Genomic DNA, 19139 nt, shown 5'->3' on the forward strand with positions numbered 1-19139 from the left:
CAACTCTGTTCTCCGTGCACACTTCAGATTTCTGAAAAAAGCTTCCTGATGAGAAATATGACATTTTCTCTTCCGACTTACCTCCGTTTTCCGGCTCATAACCGCAAACTCTGCGTTACTTCAACCGCAATCTCCAAAGTACGGTTGAAATTGTAGTAGAATTGTTGTCATAGGCAACCATGTTTTCCTGTAGACTTAACACCCATTGTCACTGTCCGTTGTTATAATAATTACACCACACAGTTATACGAGTCAAATAAGACTGAAGTCTTCTACCAAGTCTTCTACCATATCCCAGGTGATACACCTAACTGTCCTTCAGACAGAGGTTACTTTTGTATCTCAAAATGTGGTTTACTGTAGTCATGGTAACGCCGGCATTTCTAATTTGGCTATAAAGAACGCATCAACTAAAAGTAATTCATGCTTTGTTACCAAACTGTCCTATACGTAGTTGCTTGAATTTAAAGGCTGTATCGAAAATACGTTTCAAATACTGTACAGTAAAGCACAGGTATAACGAACGTATGGGGACCAGCTTAATCAATTCCTTATCAACAAAGTTAATTAAATATTACAGACATCTTATGGGAACCTTGACGGGAACAATGAATTAGCAGTAAGCATGCTCGTTATAAACGTGTTTTACTATATGCTATTAATGCTATGATGGCACGATGCTCTTTGCGTTCCATAAACATGTATTCTGTCAAAAAGTTCAACTATATCACTTTGTATCAAAATATCTTTTAATACCGAAATTGCTAAAGAATAATTTTGAAATATGTCACGAGTGAAATATATCATAAGTTACTTTTAAAATGAAGTTTAAGAAAGTCACAACAAAATCATCACACCTCAAAGGGGAATACGGGGGATCTCGAGATATCAAAGTGGCGTTAACTGGTACAATATTAGGTTCACATTCGGGCGATAGTGACGTCAATACTCACTTCAAAATATGACGTCACAATCATCGGAAGGTGAGACTAATCCAACGGTAATCGCCTTTCACAAACGTGGTTGTGATCTCTCGAAACCGACGTATTATAACAATTTATAAAATAAGATACTTCAAGTAATTGTTTTAAAATGTATTTTATTCATGATCAACAAAGTATAAAAACTTAAAGTTAGATTTTTTTATTTTTAAAAGTTTGTAAAAGAATAACATAAAAATTACATTGTAAAAGATACAATTTTATATCGTTTCCAAAAATAGATAGTGAAAACATTTCATAATGGTATATTTGTCATTTGAATTTAAAACTAAATAATATTGAAACCAATAATTTAGGACGAACAATAACATGATTACAATAATAGATACAGACAATGAGTTGTGAAGATATCTACCAGAAATAGTCCAAACTAAGGTAGACTTCTGCATAACAGCAATCATCTCCAAGTTAGATATAATTATCACATTCTAATTAACTGGCGAATGTAATTGTTCTATGTTCTGTGATTTCACTTACTGCAAAACAAGCATTTAACTGCAGTAAAAGAACTTTCTCTGCTTTCGAGATGTATGTGCGAGGTTTGCAAATATTTGGCATTAAAGTGATTGTCATTGAACCCTTTTTATTTTCAAAAACGCTCGCAACAATGGCGGTTTGTCTATTGTCCAACATTCGTTTTATTAATGCTTAAAAATTAATGCTATCTAGTATTCCTGATCCTTTTGAATTACATGAACTTTATATTATTGATGTTCCATTCAATTTCCAATTAAAATATATACTTTTGATTGATACATACCAGCGGGTGTATCACAGAAAACAACAAACGTCATAATCATCTCTACCTACGTCGTCAAGAGTAACCTTTTGATATTAGTTCTTTGGAAATACATATAAATAGCTTCCACATTTCTTGGTGGCTCGTCGCCATTGTTATGCCATGTCCGTAGTCTTTACCAGGTCCAGCCACCTCCAGATCCTCCCTCAAGGAATCCAGTCCGGCGTTGAGTGCCCTGTACAGCGTGACCCTGGGACGCGGCTATCTGGGCCTGGTTAGGAAGGTAACCCGGAGGGGCGGGCTGAAAAAGAAATGTTGAAAATAACATCATGTCTTACAAAAATCATACCGGTAAACAGATGTTAAATCTGACAGCAAAACCACCTTATACTCCAAGTGGAATCAAATAAATGTTCATATATGTAGCAATCGTAATAATCGTGATCAGTTCTCGGGTATTAATTTCTTAATTGTCAGTATTCTTTGATTGATCATCATAATCATAATGCTGTTCTGAACGTTCCACTCTGTTCCAGATGACAGAAAAAATATATATAATCCGCATTCCTTAAAAGTCTACTATATTTGATAAACATTTTGATTTTAACAGTACACACCTGTCACATTAACTTTCAACCACTAATATCATTAACTCCTACAAACCAACAAATTTTCGTGTAGATGTTCGCGGACTAGATATAGTATACATGTATATTCATTTTTCAATCACAGGTAAAGTAGACTCATATGACTCTGGATCGCCAAATTAAAACGCTGTGAAAAAGTATTTAGGTTTTAACACGTCTTGCGCAATAAATTAATGTCGTCTGAGGCTGTATTACATGCTATTCATGCAATAAACCTTGTTACGTCAAAGGTCACAATCAATGAGATTTCAGTTAAAATCATCCTAACAATTATTATTTTTGGAGAATTGGGTTGCAGTCGGGTTTCTAAGAATTTCTTATAACTAAAGGAAAAAATCAAAACGACGAGATATCTGTAATAATAGTATTGAGGTATAAGAGAAAATTCCGCTTTCATTCTACATTCAGGGTCACAAAAGTTGTAAAACCCTCTGCAAGCCTTGGGTATTAGTGCATTTTGTGACTATCGGGTAGAATAAACCGGACGAGAAATACATCACCCCATCTGTGAGAAATACATCCTAAGGTACGACAATCATATCACCCCATATGTGAGAAATAATAGAAAGACAATCATATCACCCAAGGATTCCCCATATGTGAGGAACGACACATATAACAATCATATCACCCCATATGTGAGGAACGACACATATAACAATCATATCACCCCATATGTGAGGAACGACAGTTATAACAATCATATCACCCCATATGTGAGGAACAACACATATAACAATCATATCACCCCATATGTGAGGAACGACACATATAACAATCATATCACCCCATATGTGAGGAACGACACATATAACAATCATATCACCCCATATGTGAGGAACGACACATATAACAATCATATCACCCCATATGTGAGGAACGACAGATATAACAATCATATCACCCCATATGTGAGGAACGACACATATAACAATCATATCACCCCATATGTGAGGAACGACACATATAACAATCATATCACCCCATATGTGAGGAACGACACATATAACAATCATATCACCCCATATGTGAGGAACGACAGTTATAACAATCATATCACCCCATATGTGAGGAACGACAGATATAACAATCATATCACCCCATATGTGAGGAACGACACATATAACAATCATATCACCCCATATGTGAGGAACGACACACATGACAATCATATGACCCCATATGTGAGGAACGACACACATACAATCATATCACCCCATATGTGAGGAACGACAGATATAACAATCATATCACCCCATATGTGAGGAACGACACATATAACAATCATATCACCCCATATGTGAGGAACGACACATATAACAATCATATCACCCCATATGTGAGGAACGACACATATAACAATCATATCACCCCATATGTGAGGAACGACACATATAACAATCATATCACCCCATATGTGAGGAACGACAGATATAACAATCATATCACCCCATATGTGAGGAACGACACACATACAATCATATCACCCCATATGTGAGGAACGACACATATAACAATCATATCACCCCATATGTGAGGAACGACAGATATAACAATCATATCACCCCATATGTGAGGAACGACACATATAACAATCATATCACCCCATATGTGAGGAACGACACATATAACAATCATATCACCCCATATGTGAGGAACGACACATATAACAATCATATCACCCCATATGTGAGGAACGACACACATGACAATCATATGACCCCATATTTGAAAGATACAGCCTGATTATATTATTAACTTACAGCAATTTAATCTTCAAGGAAAATAACAACAGCGACATAAGTTTATGGCTTTAGAAAACACATTTATTAATGATAAACAAAAATAATTAAATTTAACAATGACTCTAAAACAATGTCTGTATTACCTCATAAAGTTTAACAACTTAAAATGCCAAACATTGCTCCAAATAACATAAATATTAAGGACAAAATAACAGAAATTAACAAAGATTGGAAAAAATACAGAATTAATGAACTTCTATTGACTCCTTATGACATCAAATTGTTCAATGAATTTACATAATTTCAGTATAATTAATTTTTAATGGTTTTCATAGTAAATCAGACTTTCTGATCAGCAGATACTTTTTCTTCATACACTATGAAGCAATAATTTCGAATATGGCATGAAAACCCGACGTTATGACGTCACAATAGAGACATCGATGTTGCGTATTGATTAACAAAAAATAAACCATTGGAAAGTCAATGGAATCGTACATTTAAATGTACTTTATGTTATTAAGCAGTCTGAAAAATTAATTATAAGCATTGATGTCACTATTTTTGACTTCATCCAATTATGAAATAAATTTTGTTTGCAAACTTTTGGGAGAATCTGCTACGCGGATTCACAGAGTTTGCAAACAAAATTTCTTTCATACCCAGATGAAGTTAAAAAATAGTGACATCAATGCATAAGTAAACGTATATTCCCAAACAAACAGAATAGCAAAACAACAGTGAAATTTCACAAGCACTAATAGCGCTTAATATTCTGTTTCTCTTAAAGTCCATAAAAGTATCATATAAATGTACATAGTATGTTTATGATGCTTTAAACAATTAAAATGTAAGCATTAACTCAATATGATCATGATTATTTTGATATATAAAATAATGACAAATTTTAAGATCAATATGTCAATTACGATTTATCACAGTTTTATACGCTTGTAACAAGCATGATCGCATCTTCATTCACCAAACACGTCAAAATTATGTCTTCATATATTTAAGCAAAAGAACCCATTTCTTTATTTTTGTTTCAAATAATTACCTTTTAGTTTAAATTACATTTAAAAGTATATTATGAATCAATATTCACAAGACACAAACAACAAAAGTATGAATTTGCAACAATTTCCAAATAAATGACTCAACTTGACTGTTCTTATCTTTTACGAGTAAAATAGGAACATATGGCCTACATGTATTTAGTATTGAGGTGACCTTCAGATAAATATATAATAATGAGAAGTAACAAGAAAGTTGTAAAAATGATATTCTTTGGGTGAAAGAAACCGTTGATACACTTCATAACTTTTATTTGGTGTTTCATAAGGTTAAATTCTGAGATAAACATATTTTAAGTTATGTTTTTTGTCAATCTGATTGCTACATTATTATTATTACACGCATTTAGCATAACATATTTGAAAGAAAAATTTGTAGGAAGCCATTGTCCTCAACCTCCAACAATGCTAATATCCATAACTTTTGGTGTGCTCTTTTTACTTCCATACTGAGGTCAAGAATTTTGATGTGATCATTTTTTCCTTCATAACAAGTCCCTGATTTTGGTGTAGTCAAAGTTGCTCAATCACCAGGATGCAGTCCTTTGTCTCCTTATCATAATGTAAAACCGCCATCACACTCTGTATATCTCCGCTGTGTACCCATGACAACATGACCTTGAGCTGCAGCCATCTGGGCCTGATTTGGAAGATAACCCGGGGGTGGAGGCTGTAACAAATGTATATATAGAATTGAACATTTGTATTCTTTAACAAATGAAGGCGAAATTAAAATTTGTTTCTGTCTCCAAAACACTATTTAAAGTGAGATTCAACAATAATAAAACATTATGGTAATTTACACAATTTACATAAGACCTGGTATGGGACGGTTATAGCTCTGATAAGTTATTAATGTTAGATACCATTACTATTGTAAAATGTACAGTATACATATACAACTGTATATTAGTTCTATACAATTCATTATACATCGATTTCTGGAAAAAATATTGCAGAACACATTTGTTTAATTGGAGCAAAATAATTGAAAGTATAGAAACTTATGCTGGAGTTAAATACTGTATAACGCTTTAAATCCTATATATATATAATCGATCATATACTCAGAGGTTAAATTTTGAGGTTCACTAATTCTTTAAGCTATCTTAGACACACAAAACCATCCACACAATTCAACTGCTATACAGTTCCAAAAGAAATTATGATATAGCTATTCTACTGAATGTATGTATATATACTTACACTGGATTCATGACAGCAGACTTGTCTTTTGCATTTTGCCAATAAAAACTTGCGATAAACAATGTTATTTACGCATGTAAGCGACCGTTTTGTTTCAGTTAAATGGACAGAAAAACATAACTGTCCAAACTAACAAAATTGCAAGGCAACATGACTTAAAATCTTTTTCCGAGGGAATTTGCGTCAAGCATGTTCAAGAATTTAAGATGTTGTTATATATTAAATCAAATATTTCTATCACTGCAACTAGAATTGGCATACAAAAGACATTCTGACACTCTCAAATATGAGGCAAAATGTGTCATTTTCTTTCAGTTTTTTTTATGGCTAAGCAACTTCTCACATTGAAAACATATATTTGTATTGCTAACCAGCTAAAAGTGTATCACTTTAGAATTATTGGCTTTTGCATTTTAAAAAACATCCCCATTTACTGTTATTCAAACAAATCAAAAATTATCTAATAACCATAATCAAAATATCAATGCAAGTGATATAACTCTACAGATTATATAACTATGAATAGATTAAATAGATAAATTTTAAGACTTAACTGAATAGTAGACTAGATAATGTTGAGATTGCACAAAAAAATACCGTAGTGAAATGAACAGTAAAATTACCAGGAATGATACAACAAAAAGAAGGGTTGTACAGTTTCGATAGTCATACCATATATGAAACCACTATATCAGGTCCCAGAGAATTATGCTACATCATTCAAAATCTACAAATTCAATTTCAATAATTCTAAATCAGTGCATCCTTTGAAGTTAAATTTACACAAGATTGTCTCTTCAAATTTGAAATTGTACAACCCTGTCAAATTCCACTACTTACAAGGCATCAAGTGGAGTATTTCTACCAAGTTAATCTATAAATATTGTACTTACTGGGATTCTAGGCTGGGCTATTCCATCAAATCTACAGCCATTATCAAACGTTGCCCCTACGTTGACAGTCTGTTGTGGCTGCTGGTAGTACACAGCAGGGGGTGGTGCATTGCCCTGTGGAACTGGGTTCTGAAGAATAAACCAGAAATATGTTTATTTCCAAATAAATTCCAGATTAATTATTACTTTGTATGTCATTTTTTCCATGTAATACACATCGATCATTTGTGAAATTTCAAAGAACAAGAGATCCCAGAGGGATCTTGGCGCCCACCAGAGAATGATCTTTGTCTGACAAATGAGAGGTAATTTTCCCTGCTTTTCAAACTTCAACATTCAAAATCCATCTTGTTGACCGATCAGTCCCAAAATGCAATTATGCACAACTTGGGCTCTAGAGGAACCTACAGATGAAATTTGCGAAAAAATCTCTTCAGCACTTTCTGAGAATTAGTGTTAACAAACCTCAACTATCAAAATCCAAGATGGCAGCCTGTTGGCCATCTTGATGACCGATCGGTCCAAAATGCAATATGCACAAGTAGGGCACTAGAGGAACCTACCAATGAAATTTAAGACAGACCCCTTCAGTACTTGTTGAGAAATAGTGGTAAGAAACTTTAACTACAAAAATCCAAGATGGCAGCCAGTCGGCCATCTAGTTGACCGATCTATCATGAAATGCAATATGCACAACTAGCGCCCTTGAGGAACCTACAAATAAAATTTGAGAAAAATACCTCAGGTACTTATTGATTAATAGCGGTAACAAATCTTAATTATCACAAGAGATCCCAGAAGGATCTTGGCTCCCACCAAAGAATGATCTATATCTGACAAAGGAAAGATGGATCTTTTCTCTACTTTTTAAACTTTTTCAAACATACTACATAGAAAATTTGAGACAGATCGCTTCAGTACCTTTTGAGAAATAGCGGTAACAAACTTCAACTATCAAAATCCAAGATGACTCCTTGGCGGCCATCTTGTTGATCAATCGGTCCCAAATCACAATATGCACAACTAGGGCCCTAGGGGAACCTACATGTGAAATTTGAGAAAGATCCATTCAATACTTTCTGAGAAATAGCGATAACAAACTTTTAATATAAAAATCCAAGATGGCTGCCTGGCAGCAATTTTGTAGACCGATCGGTCCCAAATCACAATATGCACAACTAGGGCCCTAGGGGAACCTACATATGAATTTTGAGACAGATCCCTTCAGTACTGTCTGAGAAATAGCGATAACAAACTTTGAATAACAAAATCCAAGATGGCTGCCTGGCGGCCATCTTGTTAACCGATCGGTCCCAAAATGCAATATGCACAACAAGGTCCCTAGGGGAACCTACATATGAAATTTGAGACAGATCCCTTCAGTACTATCTAAGAAATAGCCATAACAAGGACATAGTCATTCAGATCCCCCGCCAATGGAGATATCAAAACTGAAGTAAGTTTGATTTTGGAGACTTACGTGTATGAAAAAAAACAGGAAAAAGGAAGTTGAGCTAAAGAAAGATGGAGTATAATTCAAGTAGAGCGGGGCTGCAATTGTTGAATCAGGTATACAGTCTTGACATTTATATTAGACTATATACACAAAGATGGGTGGAGTTTTGCAAAGTAACATTTACCATTTACCATGATATTTTCAGCAATGTTTCCAAGATGGGGGCCTGGCGGCCATCTTGTTCACCGATTTGTCCAAAAATGCAATATGCACAACAAGGGCCCTTGGGAAACCTACATATTAAATTTGAGAAAGATCCCCTCAGCACTTTTTGAGAAATGGGGATATCAAACCTTAACTATCAAAATCCAAGATGGCCGCCTGGCGGCCATCTTGTTTTTCCTATCAGCCTCAAAATCTGTATGGCATAAATAGGGACCAAGGGTAACCTTCATGTGAAGTTTGAACAAAATTCCTTCAGTAGTTCTCAAGAAATATCGATAACAAACTTCAACTGCCAAAATCAAAGATGGCTGCCTGGCGGCCATCTTGTTTTTCCTATCAGCCTCAAAATCTGTATGGCACAAATAGGGACCAAGGGTAACCTTCATGTGAAGTTTGAACAAAATTCCTTTAGTAGTTCTCAAGAAATATTGATAACAAACTTCAACTGCCAAAATCAAAGATGGCTGCCTGGCGGCCATCTTGTTTTTCCGATCAGCCTCAAAATCTGTATGGCACAACAAGGGACCAAGGGTAACCTCCATGTGAAGTTTGAACAAAATCCCTTCAGTAGTTCTCAAGAAATATCAATAACAAACTTCAACTGCCAAAATCAAAGATGGCTGCCTGGCAGCCATCTTGTTTTTCCGATCAGCCTCAAAATCTGTATGGCACAACTATGGACCAAGGGTAACCTCCATGTGAAGTTTGAACAAAATCCCTTCAGTAGTTCTCAAGAAATATCGATAACAAACTTCAACTGCCAAAATCAAAGATGGCTGCCTGGCGGCCATCTTGTTTTTCCGATCAGCCTCAAAATCTGTATGGCACAACTAGGGACCAAGGGTAACCTCCATGTGAAGTTTGAACAAAATCCCTTCAGTAGTTCTCAAGAAATATCGATAACAAACTTCAACTGCCAAAATCAAAGATGGCTGCCTGGCGGCCATCTTGTTTTTCCGATCAGCCTCAAAATCTGTATGGCACAACTAGGGACCAAGAGTAACCTTCATGTGAAGTTTGAACAAAATCCCTTCAGTAGTTCTCAAGAAATATCGATAACAAACTTCAACTGCCAAAATCAAAGATGGCTGCCTGGCGGCCATCTTGTTTTCCGATCAGCCTCAAAATCTGTATGGCACAACTAGGGACCAAGGGGACCCTCCATGTGAAGTTTGAACAAAATCCCTGCAGCAGTTTTTAAGAAATAGTGATAACAAGCATTGTTTACTGACGGACGACGGACGACGGACGGCGGACGACGGACCACGGACCACGGACGCAGGGCGATTTGAATAGCCCACCATCTGATGATGGTGGGCTAAAAATCCAAGATGGCTGTCTGTCAGCCATCTTGTTGACCTGTCGGTCCCAAAATGCAATATGCACAACTAGTGCTGTAGGAGAACCTAAATATAAAATTCGAGACAGATCCCTTCAGTACTTTCTGAGAAAAAGCGGCTACAAGAATTATTAATGGACGAAAGGCGATTTGAATAGCCAACCATCTGATAATGGTGGGCTAAAAACATATCGGTAATTTCCATCATTAGCAATTATATATATATGTATTAGATTTGAGGAACCAAAATACAGATAGGTAAGTTTACACATGACAGGCAGTGTTTCTTCAAAATTATCTTTACACTAATTCCGATTTATTTTTAATTTTGGGATCCTTGCCAAAAATCTTTTGAAAGCCTTTGCTTAGAGAATGAGACTTAGTCTATTCAGCATTTGGTCTATATTTGTACAGCCGCTGTTGTATTATTAAGACTATAATATTATTGATTAAATTGAGAACAAAACAACCATCATTTTAAAAAGGGCAGTAACTCAAATATTGTCATACACTAACCTGGGCCACTGGTGTGTAGGGTGGTGGTGGAGCAGAAGCATAAGCTGGAGGCTGCATCACTGAAAATACAACACTGATTTATTACACCTGATGTTGAAATCATTGAATAATTATAACTTTCCACATTTCAGATTTATTATGTAGTACATGAGCTATAAGTAGCTATATAGAAGCTGTAAGAGTTTGTATTATATATACTATACTTTGAAACTCTAACAAATATTGTTCATATGTTTGAAGCCATACTTTTTTCATTCCATTTGAACAAATTTTATTGACATGATGTTGCAATCAAAAGGATTGAATAGCAGGCATACTTTTGACAGAAAATAAACATTTTTTAAATGAATCATTAACACAAAGAGATTTACCAGAACAAATTTATATACCGGTTATGGACAATAACATAAGAGGTGAGTGAAAGAGTGAACCCTTTAGTATCAGTCTCATGTCCCTGAGAAAATCTTACTTGGTGCCTGTTGATATGGCCCCATACCATAGCCTTGCGGCATTTGCTGTTGGTAGTGTTGTGGGTATCCAGCAGGAGGTTGGCCTGGATAACTAGGCTGTGTCGGATAACTTGGTTGTGTCGGATAACTTGGTTGTGTCGGATAACTGGGCTGTGTTGGATACCCTTTTCCTAGAAAAAATAAAACAAGAATAGGTTACTGTATATGTGCAGTTTCAGAATCTGTGAGCAAAACTTTTGCAATAAGTTAACATATTGTTACATCACTACAAACTACTATATTAAAAGCCACATCTGAGACTTTACAGTTGACAACCAATCTGTAAGTGGAAATTATATTTATTGGGTATATGTATCAAAATTAATTTTCTACTTTGAATTGAAAGATTAGAAAATTAGTTTGAGGAAGGCATAGTCATAATTGTTTTGAAACAAAAGGATAAACTCTGAAAAGTTGGATGTTACGTGTATGGTATCTTGTTCCAATATATATAGATTATGCAAATCTACACAGACTACTAGGGGTGACTTGATTTACCTGATTTCGGTCTATATAGGCAACACAAGTGACTTTTGATATTCATGATATAGTATTCTGTATTTGCATATAACAGAGTATCTGTCCTTGCAAGTAAGTATGGATTGTGATGTCATGTGTTTGCGAGCATAACATACAAAAATTATTTGTGTTTTCGGTAACCATATTGAGTGCCGACCCTATAGTATAAAATCAGGGCCTACTAAAAAAAATTTTATCAGTTTTGTCATCAAGCAAACAAAGTACAAAGTGAAAGTATTAACAGAAAGCTTATCACTTTTGCAACTACAAAATTTTCTATCTTAATCAATTTACTTTTACACTCATTTCACTACGTCCTTAAACGCCTTTTCGGAAAGGTTACTCTTTATAGGACATTGGCCTCTAATCGCAATATTGTGATATTTATGGTCTTGAAAATATACAATCAAACTCCTGCTATCTAGAGCAAAACTATTGCAATAAGTTAACCTAGCAAAACTATCGCAATAAATTATCATATTGTTATATCACTACAAACTACTGTATCAAAAGCCACATTTTGTGTAAGTACATCAAGTAGTTTGGGAAGTAGTCGTGGTTGATCGTTATTTCTATCTATCAATCAATGGTCATGGGTTGAATCGTTGAAAACCAGTTCAAGCTGCTGGTGAAGATACATTGGAAGTTAATTAGTTCTTCAATGAGGATAGATAATTTCCTTTCCTGCTGCACACTTATCCTTAAAGGATTTGTGCAGTCAAAAATGATAATTTCAGTTTATGCTGGAAATGGCTTTATTAGCACGTGTAGAAACCTCTCCGTACTGCGCGCGATCGGAATAACCTGTAAGCCGCCGATATCGAGGTCAAATTTTTTGACCACTCGATTATGCATATTTTCTAGCTCTAAACCGTCTGACGTCATAATAGTCCGTGGCTTATATAGATGTACTATAACTGATGTGCTATCACTTACATCTATGGTCAGAGGAAAAGCCGATCCACGATTTTTTATGATTACTTTTGAGTGAAGTTAATCGTACAATAACTTTGGCTTGAATGAAAATAACTAAAAGAGTGAAATTTGATGTTTCAAATACTCTAATTTATGCTCTAATAGCAGGTATCTTCGTGTAACTATGAAAGAAATTCCATACAAAAATAAAAGTTTCGGATTTTATGTCGAGGAGTTCAGCAACGAATAAGCTTTAATTAGATAATATTTTCCTGTAGTCTGTATCTTTGATACATTGTGAATTGCAAAGTTTGTGACTGTAAAATGAAATTTTACGTAACAATTTAAGAAATCTTTGATTAAAGCATCAATGATATGATGCCTGACGTACGTACACACCGATGATTGATCATTACAAACATTGTGTTGTGTGTTGCTAACCGAATAAATTGAGATACATTTATTACAGTACCGTAAAACGTTTCAACATTTGGTAGAAAGAATTTATTTTTGATATTATAAAAGATCAAAATATTGAGATATTAAGCAAAATAAACTATATTTTTCAGACCGTGCGGTCGCGTTCAATTTTAAATCGATAAACGAGTAGATATAGATATATAATTAGCCATGCCTCTGGTTTGATGGTTATGTAATACCTGGACCAGGATGTTGTTTACCTGTACACAACGCCATTCATCGAACTCACCTGTAATTACCTGGCCTCGGGCAATTTGCTATTCGGAGGACAATATCGGGTATTTGCTATTGTCTTACTGACAACCAGGTTAGGACATCCGTTAATTGGATTGTGATTTGAATTATGGAAACCTCGTACATCTGTGCTCTAGGTTTTTTATTGTCACCTCCATTTTTAAAATGAAGATGTAAAAGCAAATGGAAATAAAATATCCTTGATCATACCAAGGAATATATATATATTACCGATATATATATGTCGTAAACAGGTAAAACAATAATGGAAGTTGACATATTCAGAAATAAAAATGGTTCTAAGAACTATTTCAGCAAAAGATTTAACCTTGAAAATTATTCCAGTCTAGTACGGAATCGTGGCATATAGCAATCTTCCGTAATTTCTAAGGTATTAGTAAAAATTCTAAGCATGTATTTTCACCGTTTCGAATCTACATGTACATGTATAGTCATACAAGTAGGGTTACAACATTACCAGACTAAATATACTTATTTAAATATCACAAAGTATATTTTTTAAAAGGTACAAGATATTATATCTATTTATAATGCCTGTATACATATATATATTTCATTTTTCATTTGAACACTATATGTTGTTACTTTTTGCATTATACGATAAATGTTCATATATCATTCTATTAAATCTCGGTATGATATACAAAAGGATCGACAATGAATATACTATTTTAAGGATTTAGTATAATTTTGAAATAATGAATTTAAATCTACGCTTATACTGTAATTTAGAAACATATATCAGAAATATCATTGACGTATTTCTGCTTTTTAGTAAACGTTATGGATAAAGTTTCAAAGGCAACAATATAGATATACATAATATTTTCGGTATAAGATTGGTACTGTTACTCCAATATCGCATAACTGATAACCATCCACATTTTATTTTTACTCAAAAACTGTGCCGTGTTTGCATCATTATAGAAGTTTGAAATAAAAACACAGATTCTAGATATATTCATACTAAATTTTGGGAATTTACTCGTAAAAAGATAGTGTTAGATTATACTGTTTTTTTATTACACAGAAATTTACATAATATGCTATCTAAATCTCAGTCCAGACTGATCCGAACATCATTTTGATATCGCTATCAAATTGGACTGATTATCTAATCTAAAGTTAGATATGATATATGCTTGTTTGAATGTTTGAAATGGTGTAAATGGAATGTTTTGAATATGAAAATATCTACATCATAAAGCTAGAATAACCATTTATGCGAGAAACTCAAATTGTAGATCTAACGTATACGTATATGTGTTGTATAGATGTATAATACTATGCTTACCCTGGGTAGCCCCGGACTACTGTGACATGGGGTATAGTTAACCCGTACCCATTCCAACTCGTACCCAACAACCCGTACCCAAAATTGGCGAAGTCGTACCCAAAATATTTGGCGAGCTCGTACCCATGATTGGCTAACCCGTACCCATCAAGTTTCGTTGTGTTTTTTTTTTGGGGATTTAATTACAGGTATTAATCTTAATTTCTTCTTTGTGTTTGATTCAATATATCACTGGCCTAAATAATGCATAATTGAGTCAACGTTGATATATTCCAATACCTGGTAAAATCAGAAAATATCTGGTAACATGCTATATACTTTTCAAGATTACAAATACACTACAATACATTAATCAGTAATGTTATATTTACATTCACATGTACTTTAGTATTTTTTACAAGATATAACATCTGTAATAATTTTGTGTAAAAGTACCCGTTGTGACTTCACACGGCAAATGTTCAATCATTTTAAAAGCTGATTTCCTTTTTGTTTAACTGTCTTGTAAAAAAAATCCAATGAAGCAAAATAGATAGTCGTTTTTAATCAAAGGAGGAAGTCAAATAAAAACCAATGCCTTATAAATCCTTGAATAAAGGAAAACAGAAATTCAATAGAGAAACGATAAAGATTGAGAAAAAACGGGTTGCGTCAAATTGTTGCTGCCGTATAAATAATGTATGTTTTTGTCAAGAAAACACAGTACGTTAATTTTTGTTATATCACAAATAAACCATATTTATAATCAAATATAACTAATGTATAGAATAAATCTTGGTTTAACAGCGCTGTTTATACATCGTTATTTTCTCTCTTTCCCTTCAAGGTTGCATTCACATGTATAAATTAAAAACATATTTGAAATTTACTGGCGCATATTTCAACTTGCGAGGTACTGTGGAAATGTCACCCTGAGAGGATGATATATTAATTCAACATATATATCTCGTTTTTCTGTGCAACGATACAAAAACATTTGTTAGTACAACACAGTTGAGTTGACGTCTACTGGCGTGCTCCCGTGGCTGTCCCTTTGATCAATCAGTCAGTCAGGTATAATTGACAGGCACGCGAAGCGTATGGCTCCTCCCCCGTTAAATATCATTGGCTGACGAGCTCTCACCACACGGGTCAGTCAATATAATTATACAGGTGATTGACAAGGCGGCCTTCCTCATTGGTTTCTGAACCGACCTGTGACCAAGCTATTTGGAATTTCTTTGACATGTTTCTTAAATAAATGCATTTTGTATGATTTTTTAAATCATGGTTCACCAGAAAATCTACGACTAGAATTTGTGTTAGACTAAAGATAGATATGGCATACAATATATGCTACTACCAAGTACTGACGGCCCGATGTCTGAAAAGCTAAATACTGTACGAAAAAGAAATTTTCCGTTGTTATTCATAGAATAATTGGAGAAAGTTATTCATTAAATGTTCTTAGAAGTTGAAATCATTTTCAATTTTATTCCTTATGCCATCTGCATCCAATTATTGCGATGTTGTGTGTCATTATTTGGTTTTGTATTGATATGTACAGTAGCAGAATACACTTTATACCATCTTGTAACATCGGAACGAATAGTTAAAAACACAATTTAGGCTATACTGAGCTATATATTACGATGTTTTTCATGCATTGACAAATTTTCTATTTCAATATTGTAATTTTCTCTAAATGTGCCATTCTCTCAAAAGGAATACAATTTGTTCAAAGAAAATTTCAGTTTATTTCTGGTGATGGTATCATCTAACTGTTACAATCTTCCTCAAGAAATGCCACCACACCTTTCTTAGATTTGGTACCAACGCAATTCCTCTTTCGTGCACGTTCATATGAAATCAATTGTGTTCTATTTTTGTTTGACTGTAGACGCGTCCTCGAAATTCCCAAAAGCGGGTGTAGAATATTTCAATAATCTGTATTTTTCAGTATTTAATCGGAAATCATTCTAGAAATCACTTGTTTTGACTTTTTTTTTCGGAATTGAACAACAAACCATGAGAACGACATATTTAGATATTTTATATGAGCATACATTTTCTAACGTAACTTACTTGTAGATTATATCGAGTAGATTATATACAGTAGAACGAATACCCGGCAGGACGACGACCATGCATCTGTCAGAAATCTTCCGTCCGTCGTTCAGAGCTACGTATGTTTTTTTTTTATTAAACATTTAAGTAAAATGTTATTAACAGAATTTGAGAACACATCTTACTGGGACATTATACCGTCATATATCATTTACAATGGAATTCTTTACCGTCATGCAATCAATTTTGCACATTATATATATATATATATATATTTGTGTGTCTATATTGCATTTATTTATTTTAAACGTGCCTATATACGAACTGTGATAGCTAAGAATTTCCTAGTATTTTAGAAAAACCAGATGCAGAGAAGGCTGGGGCAAAATGCGGGAAGGAAATCTTTGATATAGATCTATTGAGAAAATGGTCCAAATAATCTTCAAATATGTTTGTGAAATATTGCTCTTTTATTTATTTTTTATATGCATTGTAACAAAATTTGACATCAATTGGTTTTTACTTCATAAATCATTTTAAATAATAATAAGCTACGGGAAATACGCAAGAGGGGAAAAATGTAAAATTACTAATTAAAAATGAATAAATCTTGACTGAAATCTCTTGCGTACCGTTTTATGATCACTGACTAGAAGCATCTGATCGAACACAATATATTAAGTTTTATATAAATCACAAATAAATACGTGAAGTTTAACTTTTATGATGGGTACGAGTTCGCCAAATTCCATGGGTACGGGTTCGCCAAACTTGGGTACGGGTTCGCCATGCTTGGGTACAAGTTCGTCAAATGTGGGTACGAGTTTGTTTGGGTACGAGTTTGTTTGGGTACGAGACCGCCATAATTCCTGTGACCTCACAAGACCACGTGACCGCCTAGCTCATTATCTCTGAACCGTAATTGACACTATCCGTAAATCACGACCAAAACCAACTGATAGCACTAAAAGCTAGACGATTCGTTGGGTGGGACCTAATTTTTCATTCATCTAAAGCAATATCCTGATGTATTATCAAAAAAAATTTTTGGCTGCACAAATCCTTTAATAAGTTTTTCGAGAAGTAACATTACATAGTAACAATAATAATTCCCTTCATATAGGATAAAATGACTCATTATAATTGACAATGAGTGTATACAGTTAGTTCATCCAATATAAAGTAAAAAAAATATAAAAGGGAGGTACTGTAAGTACTAACTCCCTGTAGTGTATATATATGCTCCATAGTGAGTTGACAGTGTACACACACTAAAGATATGACGGGTGGAATTTCCTTGGAAGACCTTTCCAGAACTTATCCTTTTAATGTGTTGACAGATGGAGCACAGACACAGCCTTCTCAGACATAGCTAGAGAGTTCCGTCTACTACAGATAGAAGGACAACCTGAATCTAAAGGTGGTGAGGGGGTCTTTATAGAATAGAACAGCAAAAAGATCTTTTCATCTACAGTATAGATATTATTTTTACTCTAAACTCTATTTTGACCAATTGATTCAAATAGATCACATTCTGATGTGAAAAATTTACATTGTATCGGGTATATATGTGTGTGTGTGTGTGTATATATATGTAGCGGGATTGGCCTGGGTCGATCATCGGTGACCAGGCCTAGGATGCTCAGTCGGTAGAGCACTCGGCTAGTGTTCTGAGGGTTCCGGGTTCGAATCCCGGTCTGGCCGCTACATTTTCTCCTCTCCTGTTACATATATATATACGAAACCGTATATACTTACTTATTATCTTCTAAATGAGAGAGACATCAGCTCTTTATCATGATCTAACACGCACTTTGTCTTTCTGTTTGTTTACTTTTCTCATTCTACAGTATTTCTATCAAATACTGACTAACGAGGTCGGAAAGATCAACACGATAGAATTATGTTTGATTTGCACGATGGATAACAAGTTTACAAATGAATGATAACTTAGTTATTATAGAAAAACGTTACCTGACATTTTGAGACGAGTTGTTCCCTTCTCTCTTCCCTTCTTGTTATGGTCTGTATTACTCAATAAGGATAGGTGGCGCTGTGAGTAATGGTCAAGTGATTGAAGACTAAATAAGCGATAATGAAATATTCGAGTACATTAGATATCAAATTTCCATTTATAAAGATGTGTATTATATGGCATATTATTGGTAAATATCAGTTTGAATATATTTCTGTGACAAAAAAATGCAGTTTAAGGCTTAATGAACGAGGTGTGTGTCCTACTACTTTATTTTTATTTATCGATTATTTACTACATTCTACT

General features: G+C 34.3%; 1 protein-coding gene across 2 annotated transcripts; it reads right to left on the bottom strand.

Annotated features, from left to right (window-relative positions):
- Window positions 1-1082: 1082 nt before the first annotated feature.
- LOC138320823 (DAZ-associated protein 2-like) lies at window positions 1083-18990 on the bottom strand. Of its 2 annotated transcripts, none has more exons than XM_069264074.1 (5): window positions 18833-18990; window positions 11310-11480; window positions 10841-10899; window positions 7305-7433; window positions 1083-2041 (listed from the first exon to the last, which is right to left on the bottom strand). In XM_069264074.1, exons 1-5 carry the CDS (start codon window positions 18837-18839, stop codon window positions 1916-1918), a joined length of 492 nt encoding a protein of 163 aa, XP_069120175.1. In that variant the 5' UTR covers window positions 18840-18990; the 3' UTR covers window positions 1083-1915. The 2 variants fall into 2 exon arrangements, with proteins under 2 accessions (XP_069120175.1, XP_069120176.1); XM_069264075.1 differs by lacking the exon at window positions 1083-2041 and adding an exon at window positions 4192-5875.
- Between the last annotated feature and the right edge of the window lie 149 nt (window positions 18991-19139).

Source organism: Argopecten irradians, chromosome 4 (genome assembly GCF_041381155.1).
Source record: "Argopecten irradians isolate NY chromosome 4, Ai_NY, whole genome shotgun sequence".
Classification (NCBI taxonomy): domain Eukaryota; kingdom Metazoa; phylum Mollusca; class Bivalvia; order Pectinida; family Pectinidae; genus Argopecten; species Argopecten irradians.